Consider the following 21574-nt stretch of genomic DNA (forward strand, 5'->3'; position numbering starts at 1 on the left):
AACAGACCTGGTTTTGCCTTTGCTCTGATTCTCTGACATTTATTAAAACAAATTTATTTATGACAAAGCCGTGATACAAAGGAGACAGGAATGGACACAGTGGGCTTTCTGGAAACATCACTCATCATTTACAACAAGGACATTTCTTTGAAAACAAAAAACACCCCACATCTCCCACTTTCACTGGTTACCAGATCACTTGATCTGATGGGTAACAGGTGAGATTCCAGACAGTATAACACAGCATGAAACACTCTTATCTACCACTGATTCAGAAGAACAAATCATATATTTATGCTTTACATATCTGAAACCTACCAATTGTAAAAATGCAATTGTACACAAGCACTAGCAATATATATTTAAAAAATATATATAAAAAAAAAAAACCATGGAAGTTCCTCGTGGATGCACACAGTCTCTTCACCGGATCTACAGAACAGAGCAAACACACAAACACAGTCAGACTCTGATCTGGGCCCATTTTCCACTGGTTTTGACCTACGTAAAACATACTGCACAGGCGTACTGTTGCTGTTCTCCGTTACATTTAACACAGTGACGATTCTGAATCCTTCAAACCTTTGAACCACGATGATCTGATGGCATGAGCCAGTACATGACAAGGAATGATTTGTTTAACAAGTAAACGCTGTTTACTTCCTCAAAACTAGTAAACACAGGTCAGCACGCAAGGTGATGTCATTACTCTTGGACCATGTCGTCAGTAAGGAAGCGGAGGTGTTTGCCTGCTTTTATTTTGAAGGCAGTCACGTGTGCCTCCTGCTCGAGGATCGAGCATTGAGCTTTTATTTTGAAGGCAGTCACGTGTGCCTCCTACTCGAGGATCGAGCATTGAGCTTTTATTTTGAAGGCAGTCACGTGTGCCTCCTGCTCGAGGATCGAGCATTGAGCTTTTATTTTGAAGGCAGTCACGTGTGCCTCCTGCTCGAGGATCGAGCATTGAGCTTTTAATTTTGAAGGCAGTCACGTGTGCCTCCTGCTCGAGGATCGAGCATTGAGCTTTTATTTTGAAGGCAGTCACGTGTGCCTCCTGCTCGAGGATCGAGCATTGAGCTTTTATTTTGAAGGCAGTCACGTGTGCCTCCTGCACGAGGCGGTGCAGTTCTGTGTGTTTACCACAGAGTCTTGACCACATTAGTTACTGTCATCAGTCAGTTCTGAAGCTAGTAACATGTACAATCAGTCTATCAGAAATATATAAAACCATTTATGAATCACAAAATTGTTGAGCATGTGAGCATGTTTAGTTATAACTACTTTAACAAACACTGCTGCCACTTATTCAAACTCCGGCAACAAAATGACAAGCTTGTACAATAGAAAGGACTCATAGTTCAGAAAGAACAGCAACAATGACAACTTTGCTTGGACAAACCACAAACGCATTTTAAATCTCTACAGCAGTGCTGAGGTAAGGTGTGAATGGGTGTCACGCGGTTAAATATACTCACACGTGTGAATGGGTGTCACGCGGTTAAATATACTCACACGTGTGAATGGGTGTCACGCGGTTAAATATACTCACACGTGTGAATGGGTGTCACGCGGTTAAATATACTCACACGTGTGAATGGGTGTCACGCGGTTAAGTATACTCACACGTGTGAATGGGTGTCACGCGGTTAAAGTATACTCACACGTGTGAATGGGTGTCACGCGGTTAAATATACTCACACGTGTGAATGGGTGTCACGCGGTTAAATATACTCACACGTGTGAATGGGTGTCACGCGGTTAAATATACTCACACGTGTGAATGGGTGTCACGCGGTTAAGTATACTCACACGTGTGAATGGGTGTCACGCGGTTAAAGTATACTCACACGTGTGAATGGGTGTCACGCGGTTAAATATACTCACACGTGTGAATGGGTGTCACGCGGTTAAATATACTCACACGTGTGAATGGGTGTCACGCGGTTAAATATACTCACACGTGTGAATGGGTGTCACGCGGTTAAGTATACTCACACGTGTGAATGGGTGTCACGCGGTTAAAGTATACTCACACGTGTGAATGGGTGTCACGCGGTTAAATATACTCACACGTGTGAATGGGTGTCACGCGGTTAAATATACTCACACGTGTGAATGGGTGTCACGCGGTTGCATATACTCACACGTGTGAATGGGTGTCACGCGGTTGCATATACTCACACGTGTGAATGGGTGTCACGCGGTTAAATATACTCACACGTGTGAATGGGTGTCACGCGGTTAAAGTATACTCACACGTGTTAATGGGTGTCACGCGGTTAAAGTATACTCACACGTGTGAATGGGTGTCACGCGGTTAAAGTATACTCACACGTGTGAATGGGTGTCACGCGGTTAAAGTATACTCACACGTGTGAATGGGTGTCACGCGGTTAAAGTATACTCACGCGTGTGAATGGGTGTCACGCGGTTAAAGTATACTCACACGTGTGAATGGGTGTCACGCGGTTAAATATACTCACACGTGTGAATGGGTGTCACGCGGTTAAATATACTCACGGTGTATTTGTCCCACTTCTTCTCAGGATCGTACGGCTCCCAGCGGCTCGCTGGGAAAATGTGCTTGTTTTTTTCATACCAGCTCCTCAGAACCACTTTACCTGCATGAGACTGGACACAGCATCACACACACACACACACACACACACACACCGTATGACTATGAACTGAACTATTTTGAACAGAGTGATCTAGGGGTGACCTGCAATAGTCGCTGATTCGACTATAGTCGACTATACCCCCTAGTCGACTATGAACGTCATAGTCGAATGTACCATTCTAACTGCATGGGGGTGCCCAAGGACGCTGCTCTTTGTTTTCATTATATATAGCCTTTTGTCAAATAAAATCATCCTAATTTCTGTTAAATATTTTTAAATGATGTGTGCGCATTAACAATAGGCATCTTCGTTACAACACATTATTAAATCACACCCTGCAGTTGCACAATCCAAATGAGCGGAGCTGAACACGCTACAGTATCAGCATCTGCCGAGATTATAATGGCGTGGGAGTATTATAAGTGTGGGAGTATTTTGAAAAAGATAAAGATGAATCAAACAAAGTAAAGTACAAGTTATGTCATCAACGTCTTTCATTTCACACAACAACAACCAACATGTCATACCATTTAAAACGCGTAAGGCGAGGAAAAACAAACAAACAAACAGTTCAGTAGTTTGTCGTTTCGGTCGTGTCGTCTCGTCTCGGCAAGTAGGCCTATACACATTTTTTGTTGTTTGCTTTTTAAACCCCGTTACTTGAACCTTTACTTATAATTTTTTTGCTGCTGTGTGGCAATTTTTTAATATTTTCAGGCAGGCATGTTTTATTTAAAATATTTTTGACATTTTGCACAGTGCCTGTCAGACAAAGTTCGATATGCGCACTGATCTGAACATTAACACTTTTTTTGTTAATGTTCTCTAACGTGTCATTAAAAAAAATAAATAAGTAAATAAATAAATAAAAGCTGAATAAAGCCAACCTACCATGCTTATTCATTTATATGAGTGTTTTAGGTTTTTACTTTGAAGTGGAAAAAAGTTCTGAATGAGAACGGGATCCTGTTTAAGGCGCTATAGGAAAAAAAAACCCCGATTCGACTATTAGTCGACTAAAGGGAAAATCTGACGAATCAGATTCGACTAGACACCTCTAGTGTGATCCATCATTTCTTTCAGGCTTTCCCCCTAAATCTTGATAAAACATTTTCAGAACTCTATTACTCTTTAATTAAATACTTTGTTTTGTTTTTTTTTTACCTCATCTTTCTCAACAGTGGCATCGTTCACCAGTCGGATGTCGTCATGAACGTCAAAACTGAAGAGCGGCCCTGGGCACAAACGCAGACGACACGACGTGTTGTAATACGCACTCTTACAACAGGGCTCAGACACACGTGACAACGCAGAGCCGCACACCCAGATCTGCTTGTACAGCAGCCGTGACCCGATACACCTGAAGAACCCGTCTAAAACGAGACTGAGAGAAGCCCCGCCCTCCTGCTTACCGCTCTTGCCTCTCGCCTTCGTCACGATGAAGTCGTAAAAGCTGTGGTGCTGGAAGACAAACAGATGTTAGCACTGGAGACACGTTCACGGCGTATCGACTCTGCCTCTGTGGGCCTGTTAAAGGCAGAACTAAACCCTGGCTGACGGTTCAGAGCCCAAACACCTGGTTACTCCCCTCAGGACAGAATCTACGCCACTAGAATAGTACGTGGGTCTTCGCCAGAACCGATAATCCGACAAACGGCGGTGAGAGGATGACGTGGGAGTCTTTAGTTGCGGAAGGTGAGGAGACGCTCTGCTCCAGGTTCACCTACATGTGGGATGATCAAGTCCTCCTTGATGTACATGAGCTGTTCCACCCCTGCAGCCCTGGGGAACGCCAAGAGAAAAAGGCTTCAGTGCCAAATAAACATACAAACGTATGTTATAGTGGGTGACACACAGGTGAACAAGTTTACTGAAACACAACAGGTTTAGTACTTTTTTACTAACTGAATTATGGTCCCTTGTTACCCAACTCAACTGCTTGCCTTGGATACTTACATGTGTTGGTACAGTACCTGTACCGTTTAATTAGCTATTGCTACCTTTAGTTATTTTATTGACAGGTTCTGGGCATTATCATTCATTACAATAGACACACCTTCAACTTGTGCCGCAAAACAAACCAGACAGACTAGACAAATTATTTTTTTCCTTTTCTTTCCTTCTCTAGCTCAGATTTCTGTTTTCCTCCCCATCCTCACAGGCACTACATGACCCAACACGCCCGCTGTAGATGGTGCGGCCCTTCAACAGGAAGGATCTAGGCCTTCATCTTCTAGAATAATAATAAAGCCCAAATCCAGATGTTAGAAACATACGTGTGCTCAAGCTGTGAGCGGAATGGATGGGCCGTGTGTGCCATTTCGGACCCAGATTTGACTATTTCCCCACAAAGTGTGTCGTAATAGATATGAATATAAGGTAAGATTTATGGTGAGCAGACTACAGAGTGTTAGCCCTTAGCACATAGCCATATGTTAAAGCTATTGGGGCTTTTATGTTGACGCTGAAATGTGGCAGGAAGGGGAAGCGGGTCTCTCCTGTGGATTCACCAACACTGATGGTAACGCATGACAAACCGTGTCCATAAAGACTTGTTTACTGCAGCTGGAGTTTGAAGACGGGCCGAGCGCACGTGTCCTTACCTCAACTCGCTGAAGTCTCTCCTCAGGACCTCCAGGGCTCTCTGGAGGAACTGCTGAATGGTGTTCCCTTTCTTCATCTGGAGAGGCAAACACGCCATGAACCCACAACCTCAGAGTGCTAGTGCACGCTCTGCTTAAACGTCGCCTCGGACGAGAGCACTTCAAGTACCTTGACTGTTTTTCGGTGTCCGGACCCGTCCCAGTAGCTGAAAGTGATTTCGATTTCTTCACCTGAATATGGACAAACAAGGAGATGGCAGACAAGTCTCAGTGAGAAGCCCAAAATGGCTGCTTGGTCAAACTGCTTCTCTGGAAGTGTTTTGTTTTGATTTTTTTCATCTGTGATTTTGTTTGTACACTCAAACATAATAAAAGACCATTAGTGAGCTTGCAGCAGTGAGAGACTCTGCGCATTTTCCATTACGAAATTTCATACATACTTAAATCTCCAGACTTCTGGATAGATTTTTCAGACTAAACACATACACCTCTACACAAATAGCTAGATGCAGATTATGTAAATAAATTGTTTAAAAAATCTGTTAACACTGTGAATTATGAGTTACCCTATCTGTACCCAACTGTTACCCTATCCTTTGTTTTATAAATAAACTCTTTGCATAACTGTCCAAACAAGCATAATATTTGAACACTAACAAAAACCCACAGGACATATTGGAGGAACTTCTGTCTTCACATTATTCCTGAGCACTGAACCTACAGATTACGGTCTGGTTCAATCCAATTTTAAACAAATAATTATTTGATTATGAAATAAAGTTTAAAAATGTCTTTTCTTTAAAACGAATATGGTCGTGGATATCTGGATCTGGTACAGTCTACAGCTCTAGGGCCAGAGGTGTTTGGTAGGGTCTCCAGCTCTAGGGCCAGAGGTGTTTGGTAGGGTCTCCAGCTCTAGGGCCAGAGGTGTTTGGTAGGGTCTCCAGCTCTATAGGGCCAGAGGTGTTTGGTAGAGTCTCCAGCTCTAGGGCCAGAGGTTTTTGGTAGGGTCTCCAGCTCTATAGGGCCAGAGGTGTTTGGTAGAGTCTCCAGCTCTAGGGCCAGAGGTGTTTGGTAGGGTCTCCAGCTCTAGGGCCAGGGGTGTTTGGTAGGGTCTCCAGCTCTAGGGCCAGGGGTGTTTGGTAGGGTCTCCAGCTCTAGGGCCAGAGGTGTTTGGTAGGGTCTCCAGCTCTAGGGCCAGAGGTGTTTGGTAGGGTCTCCAGCTCTAGGGCCAGAGGTGTTTGGTTGGGTCTCCAGCTCTAGAGCCAGAGGTGTTTGGTTGGGTCTCCAGCTCTAGAGCCAGAGGTGTTTGGTTGGGTCTCCAGCTCTAGGGCCAGAGGTGTTTGGTAGGGTCTCCAGCTCTAGGGCCAGATGTGTTTGGTAGGGTCTCCAGCTCTAGGGCCAGAGGTGTTTGGTAGGGTCTCCAGCTCTAGGGCCAGGGGTATTTGGTAGAGTATCCAGCTCTAGGGCCAGAGGTGTTTGGTAGAGTCTCCAGCTCTAGGGCCAGAGGTGTTTGGTAGAGTCTCCAGCTCTAGGGCCAGGGGTGTTTGGTAGGGTCTCCAGCTCTAGGGCCAGGGGTGTTTGGTAGGGTCTCCAGCTCTAGGGCCAGGGGTGTTTGGTAGGGTCTCCAGCTCTAGGGCCAGAAGTGTTTGGTAGGGTCTCCAGCTCTAGGGCCAGAGGTGTTTGGTAGGGTCTCCAGCTCTAGGGCCAGGGGTGTTTGGTAGGGTCTCCAGCTCTAGGGCCAGAGGTGTTTGGTAGGGTCTCCAGCTCTAGGGCCAGAGGTGTTTGGTAGGGTCTCCAGCTCTAGGGCCAGAAGTGTTTGGTAGGGTCTCCAGCTCTAGGGCCAGAAGTGTTTGGTAGGGTCTCCAGCTCTAGGGCCAGAGGTGTTTGGTAGGGTCTCCGGCTCTAGGGCCAGGGGTGTTTGGTAGGGTCTCCGGCTCTAGGGCCAGAGGTGTTTGGTAGAGTCTCCAGCTCTAGGGCCAGAGGTGTTTGGTAGGGTCTCCAGCTCTAGGGCCAGAGGTGTTTGGTAGGGTCTCCAGCTCTAGGGCCAGAGGTGTTTGGTAGGGTCTCCAGCTCTAGGGCCAGAAGTGTTTGGTAGAGTATCCAGCTCTAGGGCCAGAGGTGTTTGGTAGAGTCTCCAGCTCTAGGGCCAGGGGTGTTTGGTAGAGTATCCAGCTCTAGGGCCAGGGGTGTTTGGTAGGGTCTCCAGCTCTAGGGTCAGGTGTTATGGGCTGTGACATCCAGCCAGAGCCAAGCTGTGTGTGTATTCGATCACACACCGAACTCCTAACTTGGCTGTCTAACTCCACCCTGCTCTCTCTCTCTCTCTCACACACACACACACACACACACAAACACAAACACACACACACACACACACACACACACACACACACACACACACAGCGTGAACATCTAAACTAATACCCTTTTCTTTTTTTTCCACGAAATCTAATTCTATAATTATCCATACTGTGTAGGAATTTTGTGTAGTAGTTTGAATGCCAAAACTGCTAATAATACACCTAATGTTTGAAGCACAATCACAATTACACCACAAGTCCTCATCCACAATCCCGCCCCAAAATCCTGCCTCACCTGGTGTTGTACTACAGAGTCACAGAGTCAAAGCGTGAAGCCCCTTCACTTAAAACCTCTTCAGGTAAAAGGGTTACAGGCTCTAAATGGTTTATTGATATCTGTCTAATCAATGGAGATGAAACTACTGAAATTTCGCCTCACTGCAGAATCCGTTGTCCAGGGTGGACTGTTTTGTACAAATATGCCTGGTCTCACGAGCCAGGCTTCAGTTATTAGAAATGACTACAGCGCCCCCAAGTGGTATAACAGCATAAGGCACTCTTACAATCATGTATAAAATCTGTGACAGAGCCAGTACAATATTAAAATGACTATAATGTGGAATTAGGAAGAGTGCGAATAAACATGGTATGAGGAGTTAATAAGTCGTTAATTCTGTACTAGTCAGACGTGTAGGTGCAGTCAGCGCACACTTGCCTTTAATCTTCTCCTGTTTGCCCTCCCATTCCTGTCGGAGTTCCTCCCTCAGACGGTTCTCCTCCTCCTGGGCGCACAGAGAAGACACACAAGGAGATCACCGTCAAAAGCAGCATGATAGGGGTAAACAACCAGGTTCATCAGCATTTTATTGCCTTTACGGTTTTGTTTCCACAAAAAACAATCTGCTCCGTCTGCAGTAGCTACAGACCCATAACCATGTCCATCATGGGTCTTTAGGAAGTGATCTCCTCACTTCCAGTATGGGCAGCAGGGAATTCAGTGAGACATTGTGGAATACCCCCCCAATGTTCCTACACGGCAAACTTTTACCATATACCAACGTTGGCCACACTACTGCACCACTCATACTATTCACACTACTGCACTATTCACACTACTTACACTACTGCACCACTCATACTATTCACACTACTGCACTATTCACACTACTTACACTACTGCAGCACTCATACTATTCACACTACTTACACTACTGCACTACTCACACTACTGCACTACTCATACTACTCACACTACTGCAACACTCATACTATTCACACTACTGCAGCACTCATACTATTCACACTACTGCACTATTCACACTACTTACACTACTGCACCACTCATACTATTCACACAACTGCACTATTCACACTACTTACACTACTGCACCACTCATACTATTCACACAACTGCACTACTCACACTACTGGACCACTCATACTATTCACACCTATTCACACTACTGCACTATTCACACTACTGCACTACTCATACTATTCACACTACTGCACTACTCACACTACTGCACTATTCACACTACTCACACTACTGCAGCACTCATACTATTCACACTACTGCACTATTCACACTACTCACACTACTGCAGCACTCATACTATTCACACTACTGCACTATTCACACTACTCACACTACTGCAGCACTCATACTATTCACACTACTGCACTACTCACACTACTGCACCACTCATACTATTCACACCTATTCACACTACTGCACTATTCACACTACTGCACTACTCGTACTATTCACACTACTGCACTATTCACACTACTGCACTATTCACACTACTGCACTACTCATACTATTCACACTACTGCACTATTTACACTACTTACACTACTGCAGCACTCATACTATTCACACTACTGCACTATTCACACTACTTACACTACTGCACCACTCATACTATTCACACAACTGCACTATTCACACTACTTACACTACTGCACCACTCATACTATTCACACAACTGCACTATTCACACTACTGCACTACTCGTACTATTCACACTACTGCACTATTCACACTACTCACACTACTGCACTATTCACACTACTGCACTATTCACACTACTGCACTATTCACACTACTGCACTATTCACACTATTCACACTACTGCACTACTCATACTATTCACACTACTTACACTACTGCAGCACTCATACTATTCACACTACTGCACTATTCACACTACTTACACTACTGCACCACTCATACTATTCACACAACTGCACTATTCACACTACTTACACTACTGCACCACTCATACTATTCACACAACTGCACTATTCACACTACTTACACTACTGCAGCACTCATACTATTCACACTACTGCACTACTCACACTACTGCACCACTCATACTATTCACACCTATTCACACTACAGCACTATTCACACTACTGCACTACTCATACTATTCACACTACTGCACTATTCACACTACTGCAGCACTCATACTATTCACACTACTGCACTACTCACACTACTGCACCACTCATACTATTCACACCTATTCACACTACTGCACTATTCACACTACTGCACTACTCGTACTATTCACACTACTGCACTATTCACACTACTGCACTATTCACACTACTGCACTATTCACACTACTCACACTACTGCACTATCCACACTACTCACAATACTGCACTATTCACACTACTGCACTACTCATACTATTCACACTACTGCACTATTCACACTACTGCACTATTCACACTACTGCACTATTCACACTACTGCACTACTCACACTACTGCACTACTCACACTACTGCACTACTCACACTACTGCACTACTCACACTATTCACACTAGTGCACTATTCACACTAGTGCACTATTCACACTAGTGCACTATTCACACTAGTGCACTACTCATACTATTCACACTACTGCACTACTCACACTACCGCATAACTCGCACTACCGCACTACTCGCACTACCGCACTACTCGCACTACTCGCACTACATGCGCTACCCACAGTACTAGGCACTGGAATTCAAACCACATAATGCACAAACTAAAAAAATTGAGAAATTGTCCAGACATCTTTGCTACTTCTCCCAGTGTTTATCTAGTTAAAGGACTCACTGCCGCAGTCCTACAACAGCTTAACCTTCAGGTCCATAATGGCAGCGAGTGAAGACGGTGAAGAGCAGAGCTGGTACCTCTCTCTCCCTGTCTGGCAGAAAGCTGGTGTCCACATCAGGGTTCTTACCCAACTTCTTCTTCTTCATGGGGACATCTGGAAGATACAGCACATGCAGAAAACACTACTGACAAAACCCTCACATTCCTTAGCACAAAGGACTACAAATGTTTTACATCTACACTGAAATGTCCATTTTAAAGACGCTATTCACTTACAGTCCTCTTCCTCTTCTTCGATGTCTTCATCCTCTTCCTCATCCTCGTCATCATCGTCTTCTTCATCATCATCCTCCCCTTCATCTGGATTAAAAGACAAGCTGGCAATCTTCCTCTTTTGCTCCTCCTTTCTTTTCTTCTCCTTTTGTTTCTCCAGTTTCCTGGGGCAGGTGATTGTTGTCATCATTAGCTACACGCATGTCATGAGCAGTCACACACACATGAGCACAAAATGGACTCGGAAACTGAGTGATAAACTCAAGTACAACACAATGAAAAAAAGTTTAAAATGTCAAATAAATAAATAGAACAAACAACAACAACAAAAATAACAACAATAAAAGAAGTAAAAGTTCCCATGTTTGGCTCACAGCTGAAGTTCTTTAGATTGCTCCTTTTTGGCGAGCTGCTTCTCCCGCTCCTTCACTAACGCTTCCTGCTTTGCCTTCATGTCATTCAGGGTCACCAGCCCTGGAAAGAACACCAGCACTTTATATAAGAATCTTATTATACAGCCAACACATTTCATGGCTTATAGAGTCTCGTGAAGAACTGAAACTGCAGGACTAGTGATGTGTGTGTGTGTGTGTGTGTGTGTACTAAGTGTCACCTAAAATGACCAATTTAGCTTTCTACAGATTGCTTACCCACTGTACTTGACTTTAACTCTTGCTCAACAGCGTCATAGTGAGCAGAAAACTTCTTATCGATATTGGATTTCACCATGTTGTCCTGGGGGGAAAAAACAAAACAGTGATCATTTACATATTTTAAAATGTAAACATGTGCACTGCTTAATTTATTATCTTAATTCACAAATGTAATAATAACCTAATGATCAAGTCAAACGAGAATGATCTGGGACCCCTTCTAGGATTATAGTACACCACTGCAGACACAATATAAAACAGAGTCCAGTGTACTTGGACCGGGGACATATCACCATAGCTGTGCTAGGACAGCTGACGTTAGCAAGACATCATTTTATTACAATTACAAGTCAGTGCCCTCTCAAACAATACTCTCCCAACAGTATTCGCCCATCAATACTCTCCATCAATACTCCAGTACTCCATCAATACTCCAGTACTCCATCAATACTCTCCACCAATACTCCAGTACTACATCAATACTCCAGTACTACATCAATATTCTCCACCAATATTCCAGTACTCCATCAATACTCTCCACCAATACTCCAGTACTCCATCAATACTCTCCGCCAATGCTCCAGTACTACATCAATACTCTCCGCCAATACTCCAGTACTCCATCAATGCTCTCCATCAATACTCCAGTACTACATCAATACTCTCCACCAGTACTACATCAATACTCTCCACCAGTACTACATCAATACTCTCCACCATTACTCCAGTACTACATCAATACTCCCCACCAATACTCCAGTACTCCATCAATACTCCAGTGCTACATCGATACTCTCCACCAATACTCCAGTACTACATCAATACTCCCCACCAATACTCCAGTACTCCATCAATACTCCAGTACTACATCGATACTCTCCGCCAATACTCCAGTACTACATCAATACTCCCCACCAATACTCCAGTACTCCGTCAATACTCTCCGCCAATACTCCAGTACTACATCAATACTCCAGTACTACATCAATACTCTCCACCAATACTCCAGTACTACATCAATACTCCCCACCAATACTCCAGTACTCCACCCACACGTCCAGTTATGTGAGACTCGCCTCCGCTATTTTCTGTTTGAGCTGCTCCAGTTGTTCTCTCTCTCTTTCGCGTTTCTTCATCAGCTGCATGGCCCTGCCGGCCTCGCTCGCTGCTCCTTTATACTGCGCCATCGCGACCTCTCGCTGATCAACCTGAACGTGTGAACCGAGACGTGTGAATTACACGTTAAAGCAGGAACACAGTTAGCTGCCCCGCTAGCACTAGCTGCGTCTACGGCCAAGATCAAGCAAAGACCTCTGGGTAATGCGGAAGTCCAGCTACGGTTTCCGGTTAAAGGCATTTTACAGCATTTCAAAATACAAGTCTTAAACGGTTGGAGGACTGCGCCAATAATAATTCATGAGTTTAGACAGATGTAAAAAAAAAACATTTGATCAGTATTCGATATTAATATTGTCACACACGTATCACAAATTAGGTGAAAGCGTCAGCCAACACGCGATCGATTTCTGATCTCGAATCGATTCTTTATTTTGAAGTCGGTTCCGTGTCGCCCACACAAAGGAACCGAGTCCTCCAGAAACCGATTCCGTTGACGGTGGAGTGAATTTTGAGATGACGGCGGCCGCGTCCTGCGTTGGGCTTTTGTTTCTGTTCGCCTGGTTTTCGCCAGGCAAAGCTCTGTACTTCCACATCGGAGAGACGGAGAAGAAATGTTTCATAGAGGAAATCCCCGACGAGACGATGGTGATAGGTACGTATTTGAAACCAGCCCAGCTCGGTCCGAGCACTTCATCATCATCATCATCATCATCATCACTTATCATCTTCCGCCTTTGCTCGTTTCGTATCACGAGTAAATATTTCAACCACTTAAACCTCATTTTGAAACCTTTTTATTATTATTATTATTCGCCTTCTGTGTAAAGCTTGTGCTAAATGCCTTTATCCAGGAGTAGTGATCTACTAGGAGTAGAGGAAGAGTCAGTCCACACCTCCACACTGGGTCTGTGGTTAAACAGGTGCAGCCAGTCCAACCACTGACACCTCCACGCTGGCAGGGTAGCAGTTATACAGCTGTTCACTGAGTGTCTGTACAATACGCTTCATTTAGAGCTCGTTATATATCTAGCAGCTCTGATTTTGAGTAAAGAATCCCCCTTTACTCTTAGGTTAGTTTACTGGAGGGTGCTTTCATGTCTTGGTTATTAGTTAGGGAAGTAAATTGGGATTCTGTTGTAAAGCCACGACTGACTCTTGTCTGTTTACCCTTAATCCTCCAGGGAAATACAGAACGCAGCTGTGGGACAAACAGACGGGTTCATTCCTTCCTGCCACCCCTGGTTTGGGTATGCATGTTGAGATCAAAGATCCCGACACTAAGGTGATTCTTTTTTGTCTTTCATTATTAAAACGCCCACACACTTAATAGTTCTTCGCATATACACGTTGTTCTTTACAGTCCTGTCGCACGTAAACAGTGGATGGGTGAACTAGGTTCACTGGTGATGGTGTTCGTGGGGTTTTTTGACGGTGGTGGTTTTACCCTCACTCCCCACTGTCTCTGCCTTTGTCGTCTCCATTTGATTTTGGGTCATGTGTTCTAGATCATTCTGTCCCGTCAGTACGGTTCGGATGGTCGTTTCACATTCACCTCCCACACACCGGGTGAACATCAGATCTGTCTGCATTCCAACTCTACCAAGATGGCCCTGTTTGCTGGAGGAAAACTGGTATGGTCCTACATAAAATGGAAAAACCGAAATTAGCTTGATATGTTTTCTCAAACAGAACCGATTTCAAATGTGTTGTGTGTAAACAAGCACAGACTCCATCCATTTCAGGATGTAATAAAGATTGATGTGTCTTCTTAGTTCTTCGAGCAGTGAAGCATGTTTTTTGTGGTCCTGCAGAGAGTCCACTTGGACATCCAGGTGGGCGAGCACACCAACAACTACCCGGAGATAGCAGCCAAGGACAAGCTGACGGAGCTCCAGCTGAGGGTGAGGCAGCTCCTGGACCAGGTGGAGCAGATCCAGAAGGAGCAGAACTACCAGCGTGTGAGTCTCCACCTCCACCTCTAAACAAACAGTAAAGACCATTTCAGATTTCAAAATTCAGGAGCACAAAACGCCGCTCCTGCCCCAAACTTGACTGGCCTTGTCTGCCCTCTGCCAGGAACAATTTTGGTCAGGTTTAAACCCTTTGTGAGTTGTGGAAATGGCGTACGTTTACTGTATATGTAACGCTGTTGTGTGTGCGTGTTTGTAGTATCGGGAGGAGCGTTTCCGTATGACGAGTGAGAGTACCAACCAGCGTGTCCTGTGGTGGTCCATAGCACAGACCATCATCCTCATCATCACTGCAATCTGGCAGATGCGACACCTCAAGAGCTTCTTTGAAGCCAAAAAGTTGGTGTAGACCCTCCGTAGAGGACAGAGACTACTTGATGATAAGACAAAGACGTGCTCACTGACCGACCAACCCGAGCGACCAATATACACTATTGTTTGACTAGTATGGTTTTGTTACACACTGTATATGTAAGACCTCATGTTAACCTAAAGATCACCTTGAATTTGACCATCGGAATATTTTCAGGCTGTTGGAGGCTGGATTTTTGTATGCAGACTGTTATATTTATTTTAGCATTTTGGTTTAAAAAGTCAACAAATTCCTTATTTCTTTCCATTAGAATTTTTCTCCTTTACAACCATGGTGAAGATCAAACTTCAGCAGATGACACATTATTGTCCTTACCTGCCATTCGGTTCTACGAGAACAGCATTGAAGTGACACAGATTTCTCATCTGACTAAACCGCTCTTGGAAGCTGAATTTAAATGAGCAACCAGACATTAAATGAAATCTGGTTACAGAAACAGAGACACTCTAGGCTATGTGCCTACATTCAACTCCATATGAAATCTCATGATGAATATCCAAAAAGATAATACTGATGAATCCAAGTGATTAATTCTTAGTTCAAGAGGACAGCTGCTTTGTTGGAGACAGAAGTGTCTGAACATTGTCCCTAATGTTCCACCAGTTATTTTGGGACATGATCTCATGGTTTTGCAGTATTGGCAGTTTGTTGGTGCTTAATGCATGAGACGGGGTGTAAATTTGAGTTTGTGTAATTCACAGTGACACACTTCATGTCATTCTGCAGAGCAGACCATCTTTTTTAATGTTTGAAATTTGTATATATTGTTTCTGAAAACCCTTCAACTTAATTGTACATAATCCAACAATGTAATGGACACAGTAGTAAAAAAAAAGAAAAGTCCTGTCTAATGTGAACTCAGTGCTTGTCCTTCTAAGAGGACATCGGGACTCAACAGCTTCGTTTCATTCACTTATTGCAGTGAGTGCAATAAAACTGAAAATGCAGATGGATTAAATCCCAAATAATTACTATCATTATAATAATTGTCAACATCACAGATTTCTATTTGATATACTTGAAACTCAAGAAAATTTGTAGACATGCAGTTTTATAAATATTTTCTACAAAAGGAAAAGATTCTTCATTCAGGCAGTAAGGTGGTCATGAAATTGACTTCAGACATGTTCTGGTAACTCGGAGCAACCGATAATGTAGCTCCATGACGACACGTTCTCAAATTACACACACAAAAACAGTTTGCTGTTTCCAAGTGTACAACGCATGCACATAATCCCAGCAACTGCACCGCCATTAAACACACGTGCGTCAGGGCACAGTTCACTTTGCCTAATTACGGCTACGTTTGTGTTTCATGTTTTAGTTTGTATTCTGTTGCAACATAATTTGGATTATGAAGAATTTGTACAATTTTCATCCAGATTAAAAGTTTTTTGTTGCAGTTTGTGATCACGTGTCTTTATTAGTGGAGTGAGCCAAACGTCTTTCACCTTCTTGGACACATTGAAGGATGAGAGGAACTACATTCTATTTAACTTGGACCTTTAAAACACTAGAAGACCCAAAAGCAATGGAAACGTTTTTTGTTTCAATCAGATGTTTGTCAGTTGGTTCTGCCCAGCATCAGTGAGCACACCAGCTCCCCCTGGTGTGGGGGAGGTTAAGCAACCTGCCCCAGTCCACAAAGACAGGCTGGTCATTTGACTGTGGTGCACCCATTTGGGAGTACTCGGCCAGTCCTGGGATTTGAAGCAGCCAATGGGATGCCTTGTCTGTAACTATGAGCATATTTACCCCTCATGAGGCGGGGGGGAGGGGGGGGTAACAGAACCTGTCCAGCTGTCTAACCCTTTTGGAGTGCCATTGTATTTCTATCCATCACCTCGGTTTTGGTGAGACATGTTTAGTGACTATTGTACCACAAACATATCACACTTGTGCCTTTTGATTCCTTGTTAAGATTTTTTTCTTTATTGCTCTCCAACTCACGTTCACATCCCGGGTCACATGTTCATGTACAACCGCCATTAGAGCAAGTCCAAGCTTTTGTTAGACACTGTACACGTCAAAAAACACTACTGCACTCCCCAATCTACATTCACAGCTGCTCACAAACTAGTGGGTGATCAACAACGTTAACAATCCAAAATACAAAAAAATGATAAGTTATGGTTAAAGATCATACAACCATCATTACTACTGCATAGTGAAATCCTTCAGAGCTTCAGTCTCCCCAAGCAACAAGCTGTTTAATCTCAATCATTCTGTTTTTCACATTTGTTTTGAATGTTGTTACCTATACAGGTAAAACAGCAGATTCAGATAGAGGCCCAGATGAATGGCAGTCCAGTATTACCATTGAACATGATGCAGTGGGGGTCTCCTTAACCCTCCTCCCCTCATAATGACCCAAACCAGTCCCATTAGTACAGGGTTCACAACAAACTGAACATTAACAACACAGCACGTCAACACGGCCTGTGTTTAGGCTGACCCACGTCACTCCAAACACAACGAGTGGTCTACTCCGCAATCTTGCAGTCCAAAGTTCATTCAAACAGCACAGGCAGAATTTTGACCTAAAAAAAAGGACTGGATTCTAAATTATTAAGAAAAGTTAATAGAATTTGGGCCTTGAATCCCAGTCAACAAAAAACAAACAAAAAAAAACCCCAAATAATTGAACACTTACAATAACTTGTCCTAACTACATTTCATAACACGCCAAAGCCAATTGGTGTGCAGGACAGTGTCTTTTTTTTTACATCTTCTGTTAAACACAATGTACAAGTATGAAAATCATTCAGATATACATACAGTGTCTTTGAAAGGAAACTTGTACACCACCTACACATACAATACATCTTTACAATCTGACAATTTTCTTACGAGATCAAGAGCAATAATTAAGACAAGTCTGGACTCAGAACTGGGTAATGCGGTAATGTTATGAAATGTGTATAGAGTCCTCCGCCGACCCGAGCGCAACACCGGCCGGATCTACTTTTGCCCTCTGCTTAATGCTCTGTGACCGTCAGCCGTTCCATCTTCTTCGCCGCTTCCTCGGATACGACCTTTGACTTCTTCTCCGGGCTGGGGCTGGGTGTGGTCGGATATTCCCGAGTTCCAAAAATGGTGCTTCCCACACGGATGTTTGTGGAGCCCACCTCGATCTGATGGGAGGAGTTTTAAAAAATCACCTTAAAATGAGCGCTGGGTTTAGACTGGACACTGAGTAGTTGAGAGGAGACGTTACAGGAGACAATACAGAAACAAGAGAGAGAGAGAGAGAGAGAGAGAGAGAGAGAGAGAGATAAACTCACCGCGTGCTCAAAGTCAGTGGACATGCCCATGCTGAGTTCCACCTGCTCCACAGGAAGCTTCAAACACTCACAGACCTCCTCCCTCCGCTTAATCAGCATCTACACACACACACACACACATACATATATACACACACACACAGTAAAGACAGAATGAGGTCATTCTTAAAAAAAAAACAAAAAATATCTGTTCATACATTTTAAATAGTAAATTAAAGTAAGTTAAATGCCTGGCTAATGCATAGCTACACCTATAACTCCTGCCAAAGCCCCGGTGGTGACTGGAGGCACAGTTCAAATGTACCTGGAAGTCTGGGTTGGGGCCCTCACTGAGGTCGTAGCCATAACGACCAATAGTCATGAGTCCGGCGAAGTCCAGGGCAGGACACTGGGATACGATGTGTTTGACGGTGTTGACAGTCTCATCGGGGTGGAGACCATGTTTACCTGATGGAGCATGCCCAGACCAGACCGTTTACTTTCGGAAAACACTGTATATTTCCAGCCTAATGCTTTATGGCAAATATTACGGTACAGTAATACAGCAATCTGCAGTTATACAATATTCTCAGTATTGTAAGCTGATTTATACGGGGCCTCAAAGCACTTGAGAGTTGACCTCTGAACTATAGTTTGACACCACCAGTGAATAGCAGCAGAAAATGAAATGAGGAGTGGACACACACTTTCCTCTCCGCTGGTGTTGATCTGAACCATAATCTTTAACCTCTGGGTGTTAGATGGGCGTAGCCGCTGCCACGAGCTGTTGACTTTATCAGCCAGTTTTACAGAGTCGACGGTCTCCACCATGTAGAGGTTCGGAACAACTAGGGGTTGACGAAACACAACGCATGAACTCAAAGAACGAGAAATTATTCACCACAGAGTCTCCTCACAGAAATATCTGGCACATGGTAAGAATGAGTCCGTAAATAGCAAATAAAGAGCATTAAAGCAATTTGCCTCGTTAAAGTATCTGATAAAAAAACATGAATTTCTTATGGGGTTGACTTGCTTACCCAGGAGTTTATTAACACTATTCTTCTGTAGATGTCCAATGAAATGCCATTTAATTTCAGGGCATGATGATAAAATCTAAAAACAAAAAAGGAAGAAAAAAAATCCAAAACAAACCAAAAGAAACAAAAAGCAAAATATTTGCAAAATGACCGACGTGTTTTGTCAAGCCTCAAACGTGATCAGGGCAGCAGGTCTACGCACCAGGGGGTGAGACGCCTTCTCCACAAGTTCATTCACCTATGAAGATGAGCAGAAGACAAGAATCAGAGGGAGGGTGGGTGTCAGGGCTGGGTGAGACTGTAGGGTGTGAGGGTGGAGACAGACTCCACTCACGTAGTTCTCCCCGAAGCTGCGCTGGCCGTGCTGGTACGCCTGCACCACCATGTCGGGGGGTTTGGTTTTACTCACCGCCACCAGCCGCGGGGGCACACACGGCAGGGTCTGCACACACCAGGAACCAGGACGTTAATATGTGTGTGTGGTCTGCAGATGTGTGAGGAGAGACACCAGGCCCGGTGCTGGTGTGTGTGGGTTGCAGATGTGTGAGGAGAGACACCAGGCCCGGTGCTGGTGTGTGTGGGTTACAGATGTGTGAGGAGAGACACCAGGCCCGGTGCTGGTGTGTGTGGGTTACAGATGTGTGAGGAGAGACACCAGGCCCGGTGCTGGTGTGTGTGGGTTACAGATGTGTGAGGAGAGACACCAGGCCCGGTGCTGGTGTGTGTGGGTTGGGTCATTCCAGGAATTTGGTACATTTCCTGTCCCACCACTTAAATTTCAAATGTACATATCCAAAATATCTAAATGACTATTTTTTTTACAATGTACATGTTATAAGACAAACTGTAAAATTTGGTGGAAAAATAAGCACCTTAGATATTATTCAAAAGACCGAATACCTTTGAACCACCTCAAAAAATGGCCATTTTCTCTTGTCCCACACATTGGGTGACCAACTCCTTTGCCAAATTTAACTATTAAAATAAGCTCTAAATAAATTACTTCCTCTTGTATATTGTTGAAATGCATCTCCTTTACTTATGAAAACAACTTCTTTGGTCTACATTGTATTGCATGTCACAGTTTTTACACTATTAAGTTGTGTCCCACAACATGCGCGCAGCCCTGTTACCATAAGGAATTTTATCTGGCAGAGAAAGGGTTAAAAATATTTGTGTGCTGGCACAAAGGAATTTGCATCACAAGGGCATTTCCTGCCCACATGGCAAGAAAAATGGTAAGTGCTCTAACAATTTTCAAAGTTTTTTTCCAAATATGTTTGTCCAAGTTGTGTGTGTCACTCAGTGAATGCAACCCTGTTCCTCATATTGTAAGACTAATATTGAGTAGAGTCAAAATTTACTTTATATACTTATATAACCATATTTGTCCTTGATCTTTTATACATAGCTAAATTTTACAGTGAGCATCTGTTCCTGGGGTAGACCACAACTTAGCCTAAATTTGCAACCCTGTTAGTCGCAACCCTGTTACTGCATACCAATTTACTGCACACCAATCTAATAAAGAAAAAACTTATTCCATATCTGAGATTGACGAATCAAACTTTTGATAGTTTATAACCTGTAGATTATAAATATATGATTTAAAATGATCAAATTGAAGATCAAATTTTCAGAAGTGACCACCCCTGAAATGTACCAAAATCCTGGAATGACCCGGTTGCAGAACCCCTCACGTCTGCACTGGCACCACTCAGTTGGGCTTTGGTGCAGCCCAGTTCTGCAACACCGTGTCCTCCTGAACGCACTTGCGAAGTTCAACCACGACGTGTCTATTCGTGTCATTTTGAACAACATTTCAGTGCATGCTGGTTAACTGACTCACACACCAGACAGAAGGTCCAATACACCAGAATCGGTTCTGGGCGAAGGCTGAAGGCTCCTTACATAACCACAACCACCGGCATGGAGAAATGGAGCAACCGTTTCATAAATACTTTACATACACGTATTTCTACAATCTACGTTGGTTAAACAACTCCAATAAACTGACCTTGGGGCGTCGGGTAACCGCCTGGTTGACCCGGTCCACCACAGCCTGGACTTTCTTCCCAACCTCCTCCGACATCACTGTTCTCCACATTGGCAAAAACGACCGGAAGTGCCACTTTCAAACATCCGGTCTTTTTGCTGTCAAAATAAAAGTCTTGTACCTCGTCACAGCATTTCTGCATGTAGACCCCTAGAGTCTAGATCAGGAGGTTGAAT

At 43.9% G+C, this 21574-nt stretch overlaps 3 protein-coding genes across 3 annotated transcripts; 1 reads left to right on the forward strand and 2 right to left on the reverse strand.

The window, feature by feature from the left end:
- Positions 1–11: 11 nt before the first annotated feature.
- Positions 12–12902, reverse strand: fam50a (family with sequence similarity 50 member A). Its single transcript, XM_076983625.1, has 13 exons — positions 12654–12902; positions 11575–11659; positions 11299–11398; positions 10928–11088; positions 10729–10805; positions 8243–8309; positions 5394–5455; positions 5225–5301; positions 4349–4403; positions 4034–4082; positions 3786–3856; positions 2521–2631; positions 12–432 (listed from the first exon to the last, which is right to left on the reverse strand). Exons 1-13 carry the CDS (start codon positions 12762–12764, stop codon positions 424–426), a joined length of 1035 nt encoding a protein of 344 aa, XP_076839740.1. The 5' UTR covers positions 12765–12902; the 3' UTR covers positions 12–423.
- Positions 12903–13088: 186 nt separating this feature from the next.
- Positions 13089–16441, forward strand: tmed4 (transmembrane p24 trafficking protein 4). Its single transcript, XM_076983627.1, has 6 exons — positions 13089–13348; positions 13878–13978; positions 14202–14327; positions 14508–14654; positions 14866–15005; positions 15290–16441. Exons 1-6 carry the CDS (start codon positions 13210–13212, stop codon positions 15438–15440), a joined length of 804 nt encoding a protein of 267 aa, XP_076839742.1. The 5' UTR covers positions 13089–13209; the 3' UTR covers positions 15441–16441.
- A 1283-nt stretch (positions 16442–17724) lies between these two features.
- plpbp (pyridoxal phosphate binding protein) lies at positions 17725–21466 on the reverse strand. Its single transcript, XM_076983626.1, has 8 exons — positions 21360–21466; positions 19677–19784; positions 19545–19580; positions 19343–19418; positions 19010–19150; positions 18628–18770; positions 18324–18422; positions 17725–18173 (listed from the first exon to the last, which is right to left on the reverse strand). Exons 1-8 carry the CDS (start codon positions 21447–21449, stop codon positions 18018–18020), a joined length of 849 nt encoding a protein of 282 aa, XP_076839741.1. The 5' UTR covers positions 21450–21466; the 3' UTR covers positions 17725–18017.
- Positions 21467–21574: the final 108 nt, after the last annotated feature.

Source organism: Brachyhypopomus gauderio, chromosome 21 (assembly GCF_052324685.1).
Source record: "Brachyhypopomus gauderio isolate BG-103 chromosome 21, BGAUD_0.2, whole genome shotgun sequence".
Classification (NCBI taxonomy): domain Eukaryota; kingdom Metazoa; phylum Chordata; class Actinopteri; order Gymnotiformes; family Hypopomidae; genus Brachyhypopomus; species Brachyhypopomus gauderio.